We start from the raw sequence: 16612 nt of genomic DNA, 5'->3' as shown, positions 1-16612 counted from the left end.
CAAACTTGAATACAATAATAATGGCAGGATAATGTCACGATCCAACTCATCGGATCGCGCGGGCATCCACTGTACAACCTAAGTAGGAGAATTCTTGTAACCTCAAAGGCTTAAACATGCGAAAATTAACGAAATACAGATATAATTGGGATAAAATCTTTACAAACAAAACTCTTTTTCACGAACTAATTAAGATTTGTAAAGTAATTAACAACCCTGAGGATTTAGTCTAACATGTAGAAAAGCTAGCAAGAGTAAGAGTTCGACAAATTAATATAAAAAAAACATTGCTCCTACCATGTAGGAAGAAGAATGAAGTTGCTGGTTATAAAACATCACCGGTCATGCATTCAGACTATGTCAAAAAGACATATATAGCAAGAGTAGTATTAGTACAACCACATGTATTGGTAGGCATCATTGGTCAACCCGACACTCACCTTATAATATAAGGAATCAATAATAAGATCATGAATTAAACAACTCGTTTCTCCACCTTTGCACTTTCTTAGTACACCTGTGATTTACCCAATACTGCAAATACCAATCACCTTCTCAACAACTAACACTCCCGATTTTATTAGATCATAGCCTAAACATGCTAACCTCATTAAATATTCTCAAGTACCACCACCTTCCTTTCCTACTAGTCGCTCGTATCATACCCTTAATTTCTCGTCGCCATGCCTAATCAAGGCCATATAATTTTGTTGCCTCAAGCTCCAACCCTAACCTGCTCTCTTTTGCAACTTACACAATGAGCAGCCCTCTTATTCACTACTCGCCCCTTGAACACCTTGACCTTTCACTATGCCAAACAAGTACTACATCATAGAAAAATCAATTCCACCACATATTCTCATACATACGCATAGATCAACATACACCATATCATCAAGCTTACACACGCGCACAATATTGAATATCGCATGTTTCACAATACATATTGATCGCAAGTAGTTATTTCCTCTCGCGGAACTCAAATCAAATAATTAGCTTGTCGAAACGTGGCAATTCGATCTCAAAGTTATGTCATGGCGTGATAATTTGATACAATATTGTGTCGGAACGTGGCAATTCAATCCAAAGTTATGCCAAAACGTGATAATCTATCCCATTTAGCTTGTCACAACGTATCAATTCTATCCTCATTCACATACCAAAATCACAATTACAAATATATCATTTAGATTATACATATTCATCTAACTAATTTGCAACAAGTGATCAATATTGCAACAGTTATACACGTACAAGTATCACAATGAAGTAAGTACATGCATACATAATACAATCATATAATCACAACCATCACCTATCACCGGTTATTCCTTGCACCTTGTGCAACCCTAATTTGACCATACTCATTCTAATTTAACGTCTAAGGCTTCTCTCTAAGGTGTAAAATATAAATCAATCGGTGTATAGTCTACACATGCATCTTACCATCAATTTGCATGTATCACACAATAGGCACAAATTTAAACTACTCAATTAATATAACTTAACTTACTTGAGCGCCAAACGGTTGCACGGAGTTATTGACTTCAATTCATATTTTTTGGGTCCATGACGATAGATTTGTCAAAGAATTTGCAAGATTTTGCCATTCATATGCTAAAAATCTCTTTCTCCTTCCTTCCCGGGCTTAGAGAAACTTTTTGAGGTTTTTAGGATGTTCTACGACTTAATTGAGTATTTAAGGAAGATAGAGAAAATAAATTTTCTCATGATTTCTGTGCTGCCTCGCCTATCCTGCTCTGGCGCCAACTTGTCCCGCCCTAGCGGCACCCATCCCGCTCTAGCGGGACAAGGCCCAAAATTTTTCTCGGATTATTGTCTATCTTAACTAACAACTCTCCGAGTCGTTACATTTAAAAATTAAAGTTTAATATTTAGGAAAAATGTATAAGTACCCCCAATCTATGTCCAAAATTCAAAGACATACTTATACTATACTAAGATCCTATTACCCCTGAACTTATTTTATAAATAATTTTCTATCCATTTTCAGCCTACGTGTTCTCAGCATGCATTAGGCCTAAAAGATAGTGTCACATAAACCGAAAAGGGTAGAAATTTATTTATAAAATAAGTTCAGGGGGTAATAAGACCTTAGTTAGAGATATGTTGGGGGAGGGTACTTATGCATTTTCCCCGATATTTATATAATTATGGATAAAAATATAATTTGAATATATTCTCTGCTTATATTTACTTGTTCACTAAATTATATTAAGATATCTAAGAATACTTGTCTAGTTGATAAGGGGGATTTGGTAAAATTACCATTATCATTTGTTGTTTTTTAATTCTTATAACAAATCAATAGTGGACAACTATTATTACAGAGAGAGGTAGGGATGGACATGATCGATATTGATAAACATACCAAAATATACTGAATGTCATATCGATTATATAGTTACATTAACAACATATTCATTATTACAATACTAACAAATATGCAACCTAATATTAGTATAATCTAAACGCTTAGAAGCTAAAACTCTGATCACATATTTTGATTAAAATGCATTCGAATTGTAATTGATAAACAAAAGGGTTTTTTGTACTTTATTTTGCATACATACGTACGTGCATGCATGTGTGTATATATATATATGAAAAAATTTACCTAACTACACAATCTTTATATATATAATAAAATCTCTATAAATGAATATAGGCGGGACCATTAAAATATTATTATTTTATAGAGGTATTATTTATAAATTAATATTTATTAATTTAAAGTGTGTTTTGTGTAAACGTTATTCATGAACTTGAAGTCATGATTAATGATATTTTGATTACAATAAAATGTTGACGTCAATATCCTTTTAGATTATCCGAATGAAAGTGCTACATGTTCAGAGGTTCATTATTTAGAATAAATTGTGGATATCATAAGAAAAAACAATGTTGATGATGAAGTTGAAGATGATGCAATATTATTACAACAAGTTACACTTAAGAAAATATTTATCGCATCTAGAACTCTTCATAATTTTATGGTACAATTCAAAAATGCAACACCAAGACTTTTCGATGCTATTAGAAAAGCTAGAGATGAGTTTCAACTAGATTCAAATTTTAACCAAAAAAACACACAATAGAATCATATTTCACTTGTCTTAGATATATTTGTATTTTAAAGAAATTATTAATTTATAATATTAATGGGACCATATATTTATATACGGGTCTTTTGAAAACATATTATCTTATTATTTTATTGAAGTTGGTGATTTTTCCCACTAACCCAAATTGAAATCGAAAGAAAGTATTATCTTAGAGAGATTATTAATTGTGAGATTTTACTCTATGTGTCTGTGCGCGCGCGCGTGAGTGCGTGAGTGAGTGTGTGCGTGCGTGTGTATGTGTGTGTGAGATACAATTGGGACCTTTTTTAATTATCGAAGTCATAATACTCTATTATATGAGTATATATTAATCGAAATTGAACAAATTATGATTATCAATTTAGCATATTATAAAATATCAAAACCGAACTTCAAGATACCGAACCATACAAAATTGAAAATCGAATATCAAAATTACGGTATCAAAACTTTCAAATATTGTATTTAACCATACTATGCCACCCCTACCAATGAAGAATATCAGTTGGATTTGTGCAACATACCTATGTTTTGGTACTTGTTCTTCCTCAGCTATAGGCTGGATAATATAACCTTAATTAATTAAGGCGTGTCTTTAGAATTTTTGTCATAATCTTGGAATACTTCTGTCGTTATCCCTTAAAATTATTAAGATTATTGTTCCACCAATAACTAATACTGCTCTGATGTTTGTCCTTAGTAGTATTATAAAATATATCTATGAAATTAACTAGATATATGTTGATTTAACTTGAAGTTTGCAAGTTGCAAGATTTTGTAATTGAAATAGAAAATATTGAAAAAAATAGGCAAGATTAATTTAAATTCAATAATTTCCTAATAGTTTTGTATATTTGTATGTGAGTTAAAAAAGATATTGAGGTTTACGAAAATGAATCATAGTTCCAAAGTAATTCAATAAATTCTTATTTTTACAGCTAATACACCAATTCCTTTCTCTCATTTATTCTTTTTGTCCTATCATTAATTTTTTTTTCTTTCTTATTTTATTATTTTTATATTGTCTTTTATACTTTTCTCATTTATTATTTTTATTTTCTCATTCATTTTTTATTATATCTCTTATAAGAGATACCATATACCAATGTTATTGTTTCTATCATTTTTGTTAGTTAATCTTAGGTTGATTTTTTCTCTCTCAATGCATATTTTTACTTTTCTATGGAAAATAAAATAAATAGGTTTTGTTCTTTCTCATTAATTATTTTTATTTTCTCTTCTATTCCTATTTTAATTGATTTTTTTCTTCATATTATTATTTATTAGAGATGCTATTTGGTAATATATTTTTTTCCTTCTATTCTAATTAGTTCATCTCTTTTTATTTTTGTCTCCCCTTCTATATTTTTACCTTTTTAAGAAAAATAAATAAATTACTTTTATTCTTTTTTTTATTTTTGTTTTTTCTCATTTATTTTTTTCATTTTATTATTATTATTATTATTATTATTATTATTATTATTATTATCATATTATCTTTTGATAGAGATACCATTTGGTGATATATACTCTTACAATATACGAGTATATATTAGTCGAAGTATAACAAATTATGGTTATGATTTACCAAATCGTAAAATATCAAAACTGAACTTCAAGATACCGAACAATATCGAATTAACTTGGTGTGGTTATGGTATAATGTTTTAAAAATCGAATAAAAAATCATAGTATCGAAACATTCAAATATCGTATTGTATCATACTATGCTCACCCTTACCAATGAAGAATATAGGTTGGATTTGTGCAACACACGTAGGTTTCGGAACTGGCTCTTCCTCAACTATAGGCTGGATAGTAGGACTTTAATTTAGTTAACGTGTGTTTTTAGGATTTTTGGCATAGTCTGGGGATACTTGTGTCTTATCCCTTAAAATTATTAAGTTTGAAGTTGTCACGATCCAAAACCATCGTGATTGGCACTCACACTAACCATCCGGTGGGAGAACCATTACTACAACCAAAATAAGCAACTAAACCAAAACTAAAGCAATAAACTTACAAAAACAAGTTTAATTAACTAAACAAATACAAAATTAAATAGCTAGAACTGAAATTCAATGCACCAAAACTCTACAAAAGACAAATCTAAGAACATAACAACTTAACCAACAGTCTGAGTCCGAAAAGAGTGGACCTAAACAAAGAGAACTTAAGGCAGCCGAAAGAACTAGCTCACCCTTGAATTCAAACAACCACTGATCTTCTAAACTAGGTCTGTCAATAGCCACCGGAAGATACCTATACTCAACAAAAATAAGAGCGAGTTCGGTATCTAACACAACCACATTGTACTGGTAGGACCACACGGCTATCCCACCAAGTGAAACACATGTAAATAACCATAATATTATAAAATAAACATATACCAAACATATACAATATCATCATCCTTCACATCAACGAACAATTTCACAATTTTCAACAACATACAATTAAATTATTTAGAGCAACGAATAGTCTTTCAATATCAATCATCATTAGACATTTATATACACATCAGAATTCAATGACCATTTTCATGGATCTCAATTCAATGGTCCTCTCATGGAACCGAAATCCAAATTGTTAGCTTGTCGAAACGTGGCAATTCAATCTCATAATTATATTGAAATGTGATAATCGGTCTCATAATTATGCTGGAACGTGACAATCCGATCTAATAGTTATGTCGAAACGTGGCAATCCGATCCAAGTTAGCTTGCTGAAATGTTGCAATTTGATCCCCATCACACATCACAATCACAATCACAATCACAAATACATCATCAAGATCATACAATAAAAAGTGATTCATGGCATACAATTATTCAATTAACCTCAATTATGATTAAGGTGATCAATAATGCAACATTCACATATATACATTATAACGAAGCAATTACAAATATATGTTTAACCAACATGAAATTACAACCATCACCTACCTCAAATCCAAGCTTGAATCCCCTACGACACTTGAATCTTTCCTTTTAGGATTCTTTCCGCTTGTTTTAGGTCTACAACAACTAATACACAAGGATCAACAATCAAAGGTCTAATTATTCAGATTATAACAAACCAACAATTCTAGACCAAACTCACAATCCTATTTCCCAAACTAGGGCTTTTTCCATCATAATTCTAAAATAAAAACCTTTCTTCATAGATTATAAACCAAGAAATTAGGTTGTACAAATCAAAAAACAGATTCTGGTGTTAAAATCTTAACTTTAGCCTCAAGAATGATGAAAAATTAGCAAGAATTCGTCTAGGATCACCTTTTTAGCCCCAAAAGTCAAAAAATATCAAATATGATCGTTTAGGAGTATATTAGCGACTTGAAAATCCAAAACAACATAGGACAACACGATATGCATGGGTGACTATGACTGACTCTTCAACTAAGGTAGAATCATGGTTGGAGGCATCAAGTATATCGCAAATCTCATTAAATCCCAAGTCAATTGAACTGACATGCACGATAAGTAGAATCTGGATCAAACAACTTATTAACCATTCAGTCTTTATAATATATTATAGTACTTGTGATCACTATATCCGACACCTCAGCCTCGATCTTGCCCGAGAAAACATAAAAATGAGCCTTGTCAACTTAACGGGCAATCTCTTCATATGCCCAAGTTGCAATTTCTGAAAACTTAGATCGCGGAGATTAGTTCCTGTATGATTCGAGTCCAAATTATGACAAGAAAACGGGAGAGATAGGGCTAAGATTCTGCTGCGCCCTATCCTGCTCTGGCAGGATAAATCCCATTATAAAGGCACCGCTTTGGCGGGATAAATTTTGCCTAGCAACTCCAACGAGACTAGAACCCATGCCAAAATTTCTGGGTTCTTTTTCACTCTTTTATGATTTTCGACGGCTCCATTTACCATTCAATTGAATTTTTACATTTTTTCAAGGTAGAATATATAATACTCGATTCATATTGTTGTAAACAACTCAACATCACAACAACACCTCCCCTATCCTATACATCTCAAGATTAATAGCTATAATTTGTCACAACAGATTTCACAATATTGAGGGAATTACTCTTGCATAACTTTAATGACCACACAAACATATTGTACATATCAAAGTCCAGGCACACATTTATTGTGCACATAATCACCTCATTACTTTCAAGCAATTATAATTTCACATTAGCAGTTAATTTAGACAACCGCAGTACGCATTCGAAGACGAGAATGTGTGTGGTTAAGGTCCATTATACACCTTATTCGAGAAAAATGGGGTTTGAAATGCGACAAAGTACCCACAACCTTATATGAAGATAATGAAGGATGCATAACACAACTTAGGGGAGGATTCATAAAAGGCGATAGAACGAAACACATTTCACCAAAGTTTTTCTACACACATGAGTTAGAATGGTGAATCAACGTACATCAAGTTCGTTCGAGTGATAATGTGGCTGATTTATTCATCAAGTCTTTGACAACCATAACTTTCGAGAAGAGGCAGCTAAATCATGGTTTTCATCAGGGGTTGTAAAATACGAGTTATACTCTTTTTCCTTAATCAAGGTTTTATCCCACGGGATTTTTCTGATAAGATTTTTAGTGAGGCAGCAAGTAATGCGTATTAGGATCAACTATTTACATTTGTTACTTTAATAAAAATTTATTTTAAATGGATATCCAAGGGGGGCTGTTATAAATAACAATTAGTGAATGTCCATTATACCCTATTATGCCTATAAAAGACATTGTAATCTCTATGAAAAATACACCAAAATAAGAAAGATTCAAGTTTCTTATTTTATCTCTCTACTACATTCTTCTCTTCTTAATTGTCATTAATTTACTTTTAGTACTTAATCCTTATTTTATAACACTTCTCATTTTATTATTTTTATTTTCTCTTTTATTCTTTTCTCATTTATTATTTTTATTTTCTTATTTATTTTTTAATTCTATTTTTATTATTTCATTTATTAGAGATACCATATAACAATTTTATTTTTTCTACTTTTTGTTAGTTTATTTTGTGTTAGATTTTTTTTTCTCTCAATCTATATTTTCACCTTTTAAAGAAAAATAAAATAAATTAGTTTTATTCTTTTTCATTTATTATTTTTATTTTCTCTTTTATACTTTTTTCTCAATTATTATTTTTCCATATTATCATTAATTAGTGTTATTATTTGTTTTTTTTTTGGTTAGCATCTTCTTTTTATTTTTTTTCTCCCCTTCTATAGTTTTACATTTTTATGAAAATAAAAGGGATAATGCCCAAGTACCCCCTCAACCTATGCTCGAAATCTCAGAGACACACTTCTACTATACTAAGGTCCTATTACCCCCCTGAACTTATTTTATTAATAATTTTTTACCCCTTTTTAGCTTACGTGGCACTATCTTGTGGGCCCAATGATGGTTGACTTCTTTTTTTGAACTAGTGCCACGTAGGCTAAACAAGGGTAGAAAATTACATATAAAATAAGTTCATGGGGGTAATAGGACCTTATTTATTATTTTTTTCTCATTAATTATTATAATTATTATTTTTCATATTTATCCTCTAATAGATATATCATTTGGTAATATATACTATTACACCATCATTTATTACAACAATATATACACATACTCTAATAGTATCACTTACTAAATTTTTGAATAAAAAATCTTAATGATACCACTAATATATATACACACATCCTTATAGTATTATTCTATATTTTTTAATAAAAAATCTTAATGATACCACAAATATATATACACATCCTTATAGTATTATTTATTAATGAGTAATTAAACAAAAGACATTAATGATACTACAAAAATATACACATAACACATACACACTTACATAGAGAGAGACACCTAATTGTTTATTGATTAATGATAAAAAAAAAACTTTAATTATACTACAAAAATATACGCATATTCTTATAATATTATTGACAATGATTAATTTCTGAACAAAAAATATTAGTTAATTATATATATATATATATATATTATATTAGTTGGGGAGGAGGGGTATATAGTATAATTATTTAGTGGGATATAACTACAAAGGGGTTTGTAAGTATTTTGAATTTATTGAGTATATTTTAGTTTTCCTATACTTTTAAGTGTATAAATTACAACAAAATTATGAAGGTTATGTCTGATATATATATAATAAAAAATTTGTACTTTGAAAATTAAAAGTTTTGTCATGAATCAATGTGGATGATAGGAAAAGGAGATAATATTTTATGAAGCTTTATTGTATGATGGTTGATAATAATATATGAATTTGATTATAACGATTGAGATGAAGTAAGAGCCTTACTATTATACTTTTAATGAAAATGATTGTCCACAGATATGAATGACATAAGTCAAGTCTTACTATATTGGAAAGTGTATTTTTTTTAAATGAAATTTGACTTTTTCTTTAAAAAAAAAAGGAAAATATTTCCCTCTATATTAAATTCATAAAAGGAAAAAAAAAGAGTCAAAAGTACACCCTTGTCTTGACTAAAGAAAGAAGAAAAAAACATTAAATAGATTAAATAAAATTATATATCTCGTCAACGCTAAATGTATCAATTTGTCAGTAAAGGTACTATATAAGCACCTATTAAAAGAGTCAAGGTGTTCCTACAACTTTTTTCTTTTAAATAAAATATTATTTTCTTGTATCTCCTCCTTATTAAGGTTGAAACAGGAAATTTTAAAACTATCACAACAATAGATAATTCGATGGCATCTCCCTATCATGGTATGAATGGAGAGATTTCGGTGATGTTGATTGATAATGACAAAGAGTTTGTCAATGAAATGACGAGTTGTCTACAGGCTCACGGCTATAGAGGTACCATATAAGTTTTTTTTATATATATATTTATATGACCTTTAATGTTTGATATAGCTAAATTTGATATGATGCATGTTATCTCGTTTGGGATTTTAATTTCGATTTGTTTTTTAGATTTTATTAATGTATCTTATAAATACATTTTTCCTTTTATTGTTGTAACACTATTTATACGCTTGTATATCTTATTTTTCTAGTCAGTAAATGTGTTTTGTGCGGTTATAAAATTCTTTGTATTTTATTTATATAATAAAAATATCACATACTTAATTAGCTGCCCCCCACCCCCACTCCACCACACACACACAAAAAAAGTTGTAATGTTTCACAAAGGCTTGATAATATTATACAATGTTATCAATCGTCTGTGGTGAAAGATAATTTTATGTTATTTTTAATTATTTTAATCAATTTACATCTATGTTTCACATTTAATTTTTGTATTAAAAAAAAAGGAGTTGTGGGGAGAGGCGGGGGGGGGGGGGGGGCTTTTCTTTATCAATTGGTAGCTGGAACTCTCGTTATTACGGTGAGACCAACTCCAGCCAGTATCCTGCGGAATGTGGCACCGATTCATTCCATGGGAACACCTACATCTTTTAATTATTTTGATCAATTTACATCTATGTTTTACATTTACTTTTTGTATTAAAAAAAAGGAGGGGGGGGGGGGGGAGGGGGGCTTTTCTTTATCAATTGGCTCTGGGTGATATAGAGTGGGAGGAGGAAATTAAATAATTTTCACAAAATTAATTTTCGACGAGGTAGGTCTGATTTTTATTAATTTATAGAACATTTTGAAAATAAAAATTAAATTTGCTAATAGAAGGGGAGAGCAAAACCAAAAGAAGGGGCTAGATAATATCAAACTGACTATCATTATTATTGAAATTGAAATAATTAATTTTTATACACACACAAAAAAAAAGAGATTTGATTATAAAATAAATATATTTCTCTTTCATTTTTTTGTTTATTTGAAAAATGCTTTCTTCAAGGAATTTTTTTCTTTTGTAATTCTACGAAAAGAAATGGTATCTTTTATTCTTATATACTAATATTTTTTATATACACATTTTAAAATTTTAATAATATTTTAATTCATTAATTTTCTTCTTAATGATTATTTAATTACTTCATTTATTTTAACTTGTGAAGATAATAGACAATTTTTGCATTATATTCTAAATAATGAATAATTCTATAATTATTATACTCGTAAATTAATCTATTTTATGACTTTCCCCTTCTTTTTTTCATTTCTCATTTACTCTATTTGGTATTCACTAGTTGTTCCTTATCTTATATGTGTTAAATAAAAAACAAAATAGAAAAAATTATATGTTAAATCATTCCTACTTGAAATTTTTCGCTAATTAATTAAAATTGATTTTTGAATAATATATTCCTACATGATCTTCTCTATTCTATTATTCAATTATTTATCCTGAATAAAACTATAAAAGGCTTTATTGTGTGACCATGTCTAATATTTGCTCACATTAATTATAATATAAGTTCATCAATATGTTCAATTGCATAAACTAAATTGTTGCACTACAAGCTAAAATTTTATAAATGAATTTTGTGTACAATTTTGTTTACTAACTTTCAAAGAGAATTTGATACAGTTATAACGGTTGATACTACTTCATCAGCGATGTCAATGCTCTCCAAAGGAAAACAAAAAATTGATGTGATCATCCTCAATGTCCGTTTATCCAATTCGTCTTTTGTTGACCTCTTAGCTCAAGCTGAAGCTCTGAATATAATCTCACTCGGTAAATCTTTATCCTATTCTTCTACTTATGACCTCTACTATAAGTAAAGTCGGTAATTTTAATTAACTGCAAAATAATAAACTATAAATTTCACTGTTAATTTATTGTTTTGAAGTTTGTAGCTAAATAAATGTGCAAAAATACATGATTTTATAGGATCATCAATGAATTATTTTTTTTTATAGTTAAGCATCATAATTATAAGTTGATAATTCTTATATATATATATATATTTTTTTTTTGTATAAATCGATTGTCTTGTAATATTAGTGTTAATTAGGGATATAGGGTCGATTGAAGTGGATTTTTAAAAAATCAATGTGGGGCGGAGCCGATTAAAAATAAAAAAAATTATTAAAATTTTGTGTTAAAGCTCAACCGCCCAAATCTCATTTCAATCATTAGTATTGAATTAATTATACATATAATGCATATTGAATAAACTTAATTCAATTCTAATTGATATTTTCTTGAAATAATTATGCAGCTGTATGCGATGAATTCAATGAATTCGTCGCAAAGAAGACTTTGGATGACGGAGCTTATCTTTACCTTAAAAAGCCATTTAACAAGGAAATTTTGATCTACTTATGGCAATTTGTGCTTGCTGAAAGAAAACGAAAAGAGAAAGCGAGTGAAGGATCAAGAAAACATAAAGATCAAATGAAGGTTAATATGATCAAAAATAAAGAATCTGAAGAGAATATTGGAAAATACACATTAAAGAGGAAGAAAGGTACAAAAGGCATGCAAAACAATGCTATTGATAAGGTTGTTACGCGAAAGGACTATAAAGAATGGACTAAGGATCTTCACGCAGCATTTATGCAAGCTGTAAGCCAACTTGGAGAAGGACGTAAGTTTACTTCACTAATTATAATTTCTTTTTATTTGATAAATTCAAATAACGTAAAACTAACGTCCATTTATTTAAAATTAAAGCATAGTGATTTTCTTATTTAGATATATCGTGGATTGATATGAGAATATTATATAGTTATTAAATTAAACTTCCATTCTTTACGAATTATGTAGGGTGTTACCCTAAGGAGATCCTACAAGCAATGAACTTGCCTGATCTTACTAGGATGCAAGTTGCCAGTCACCTGCAGGTATATTTAAAAAAAAATAAAAAATTAGTAGTATATGAAGTATCATTAATTATCAAATGCCAAAAATATTTTTTTTTTATAAATATATTCACGATTTACTTTTTATTTTATGTTTTCCTTATATAATTTTTCAGAAATGTCGTCGCAATAATTGGAGATCTCCAGAAGAGAGAAAAAATATTCGTCGCCGTTCGACCAAGCGACGCACGGTCACTTTTGAGGAACCAAAAAGCAACTTTCGAAAATTTGGGGTAATGCCTTCTCCTCAAGCAAATGTACCAAATCAACAATGGAACCCATTTCCTACTCATAATACCAACAATATTTTTACTCAACGAGAGAGCTCAATTCAACGACAACAACTGTATCGTCCACAATTTCAGGTTCAACCCCATTACCTTAGCATTGACAATTCATTTTTGTTTTCCCAAACTAACAATGGAGAGAATCATAGTGGAAAAAATTACAACTCTAATCTCAATGTGGCCCAGGGAGCAACACCAATAATGCCTGCTACATACATTCAAAATGCAATAATTAATAACTACAACTTGAATGTCAACAATGTGACAACTTATTCAAGTAGGGGAATGATGCCTAATGCTTATGTTGGAAATGTTACTATTAATGGTATGGGAGCAACAAATGCAAATGCAAGTTCTCAACAATATGTGGGTGAACCAATCATGAATGGTCCAAGAAATATTGATGTGGCACCATATGAGAATTATGTTGAAGGGAGTAATTCAAATAAGAAGGAAAATCGTGACGTATATTTAAATTTTAATAACATGGATAGTCTCTTTCAGAATCTTGGACCTTCAAGTGCTAACCTGCCTAGTGAACTAGACACAGAGTTTGATCAAGTGTACTCTGATGATCAGGTTAGCGCTTCTATCTAATTACATATATTATGTGTTTGATTATTGATTCTAGATATAACTAGTATAAATTTGTGGTGCATATTTAAATCTCGATAACATGGATAATATCTTCCAGGATCTTGGACCTCCAAATGCTAACCTGCCTAATGCACAAGGCAACGAGCTTGATCAAGTTTACTCTAATATTCAGGTTAGTGCTTCTAGCAAATTTGGTATTTACGTACATTTATTCTGTGTTTGATTATTTATTTTAGCTAAAATCAGTATACAATTGTGATGCATTTCAATAACATGGATAATCTCTTTCAGAATCTTGAAACTCCGAGTGCTAACCTACCTAATGAACAAGGCAGTCAGTTTGGTCAAGTTTACTCTGATGAGCAGGTTAGTGCTTCAATCTAATTTAGTATTACATATACTATCTGTTTTATCATTGAAACTAGCTAAAACATGCATATTTGAATTTCAATGACGTGGATTATTTCTTCCAGAATCGTGGATCTCTAAGTGCTAACCTACCTAATGAACAAGACAATGAATTCGATCAAGTTTACTCTGATGATTAGGTTAGTACTTCTATCTAATTTGATGTTAAAAGAAGATTGATGTATATACTTAAAGTAGTCATTTTCCTCCTTTGGTAAAAAAAAAAAGAAGTTTTCAATGGTGATATTTTTTAAAAACTTAATATTTACTTATTTTTTAAGAAAATATTTTTCATCGCACCCATAATATCCTCTAATTTTTTTTTTAAACCTTACATATGCAGGTGTCAAGAGCATCGAGCGCCCAGTTCTCAACTATTGATGATAACTCATTAGGCTCTTTGTAATGAAAAAGTTGTTTTTCTCAAATGGAAATTGCAGTTTCATGTTTTTGGAGATTATTTTATTTGATATGACTTGGGATGTTGATTTGTTTTTGTTTTCTTATTTGAAACTAATGAATGGTATTACATTATAAGCTTTTGTTCAGTTCTTGACTTGAAATTATTGTTTTGTTTGGTATCAAAGCCATTTATTTATTTTGAGAAAGATTATATTGCATCTTAATTTAGCAGAATATTTTGTGTATCCTTATCATTTATGTGATACACTTATTATTGTGCTCAAGTTGGCTTTCAGGTAAACTCTTTTAGGATTTTTTTTTATTTCATACTTTTATTGTACATTTTAGTCTAGTCATGGCAATGAGTAAGGTCAAATTTATTTTAATTATCCAGTTTATGCTTCTATATAACTTTGTTATAGCAACACTAGTTACCCTTTATCTATTCGATATGTCTGTTTGATATGATGAAAGTTATTTTTTTAAAAAATTTTTTTTTTGAAAACTTATGTTATGGCTTGCACGTCGAAATATATTGATTAGATTTGATAAGTATGATGACTTTGAAGCGTGAATAGTTACTTTCCTTAAAAAGATATGACTTGAATACATATCGAGGAAAATGCAACTCATTCCTTTTATGATACAACAAAATTCTTGTATATACATACAGATTTTTCTTAGGCTACTTCAAGTGAGTTCTTATATTTCTAAGACTTAAGAGATGACGTTTCGTAAAAATCGTGTTCTTCAGGGGCGTAGCTACCCTTTGGCTAGGGTGTTCAATTGGACATCCTTCGTCAGAAAATTACATTGTATTTATAAGAAAAATAATAATTTAAATGGTTAAATAACGCATTTTGGACACCTTGAAAAACAATAAAAAATTTCTAGTTTAGTGGTTTCAGTCATTCAACTCTTTGTAAGTTCTTTGCAACTTGCCGGGTTCGATTTCCGTGATTTGACTTTGATGTTTTTTCTTTCATTAAAAATTTAAATAAAATTTAAAAGAATTATTTAATTTAAAGTTAATAAGAAAATTTTATTTATTTATTTCATTAAGCTATTAAAAGTGAAAATACTTTATATAAATTCTCTTTTAATATAACTCGTTTGATTCTATTATTTATTTTTCATTTCTCGTTTTTAGTCACTCAGAGGTTTGTGAAATGTTGAAGCATAAAAATGATTTCACTCTAAACTGAAATATCTCTCTTTTTCTTTGTTTGTTTACTTCCTATTAGATAAATGTGAACACTAAAGCTAAATATTATAAAGTTTGATTTAAAAAAATTTTGGTACAATTTAATTAAAAAAATTAATCATTAACCTTATGTAGTTTGATTTACAAAATTTAAGTTCACTCATTCTTTAAATTATTTTTACGAGCTATCAGATTTTTGGACATCCTTTGTACAATTTCTGGCTACACCACTGATGTTCTTTCATGAACAAATAACATTTCATAGTAGTCATTTTCTTTCATGAACAGAGAACTTTTTTTATAATAGACATGTTATTTCATGAACATCAACATGGTCTTAGGGCGATTGAGCTTCCGGCTGTTGCTCAAACAAGTGTTCCAATGAAAAATGGTGTGTATGGTATGTATATACCGAAATATTATACCATATAGAAAACTTTAATTCCGTTATTTTGATATTATGGTATTTGGTGTGGTATATGATATATATTTTAAATTTTTTTGTACTCGTACCTTATTTGGTATTTAGATATAACATACCGAAATATCAAATATCATATCGAAGTATATAACTACATAAATAACATAATACATTATTTAAATACTAACAAATATGCAACTAGTATTAGTATAAACTAAATGTTTAGAAGCTAAAACTTTGATTACTCTATGTTGATCGAAATGTATTTGAATTGTATTGATTAACAAAAGGAGTTGTTTGTACTTTATTTTGCATGTGTATTGCTATATATGTAATGTGTTAGTATGATACAATTGAGACCTTTTTGTAATTGTCGAAGTCATAGTACTCTATTATACGAGTATATATTAGTCGAA

General features: G+C 29.3%; 1 protein-coding gene across 2 annotated transcripts; it reads left to right on the top strand.

Annotated features, from left to right (window-relative positions):
* Positions 1–12057: 12057 nt before the first annotated feature.
* Positions 12058–14725, top strand: LOC104646382 (uncharacterized). Of its 2 annotated transcripts, XM_069296068.1 has the most exons (6): positions 12058–12859; positions 12994–13743; positions 13859–13933; positions 14053–14127; positions 14235–14309; positions 14513–14725. In XM_069296068.1, the coding sequence occupies exons 1-5, from the start codon at positions 12812–12814 to the stop codon at positions 14307–14309; spliced, it is 1023 nt and encodes a 340-aa protein (XP_069152169.1). In that variant the 5' UTR covers positions 12058–12811; the 3' UTR covers positions 14513–14725. The 2 variants fall into 2 exon arrangements, with proteins under 2 accessions (XP_069152169.1, XP_069152168.1); XM_069296067.1 differs by having other exon boundaries at positions 12058–13743.
* The last annotated feature ends 1887 nt before the right edge of the window (positions 14726–16612 follow it).

The sequence above is a fragment of the Solanum lycopersicum genome, chromosome 3 (assembly GCF_036512215.1).
Source record: "Solanum lycopersicum chromosome 3, SLM_r2.1".
Taxonomy (NCBI): domain Eukaryota; kingdom Viridiplantae; phylum Streptophyta; class Magnoliopsida; order Solanales; family Solanaceae; genus Solanum; species Solanum lycopersicum.
This window is presented reverse-complemented; position numbering and strand designations above follow the sequence as displayed.

Bases quoted from the DNA above. Each gene is read 5' to 3' on its own strand.
- LOC104646382 (XM_069296067.1), top strand. From the start codon at position 12,916: ATGCCAAAAATATTTTTTTTTTATAAATATATTCACGATTTACTTTTT. The intron at 13,934-14,052 runs GTTAGTGCTTCT...AATCTCTTTCAG, and splicing joins AAGTTTACTCTAATATTCAG to AATCTTGAAACTCCGAGTGC. The intron at 14,128-14,234 runs GTTAGTGCTTCA...TATTTCTTCCAG, and splicing joins AAGTTTACTCTGATGAGCAG to AATCGTGGATCTCTAAGTGC.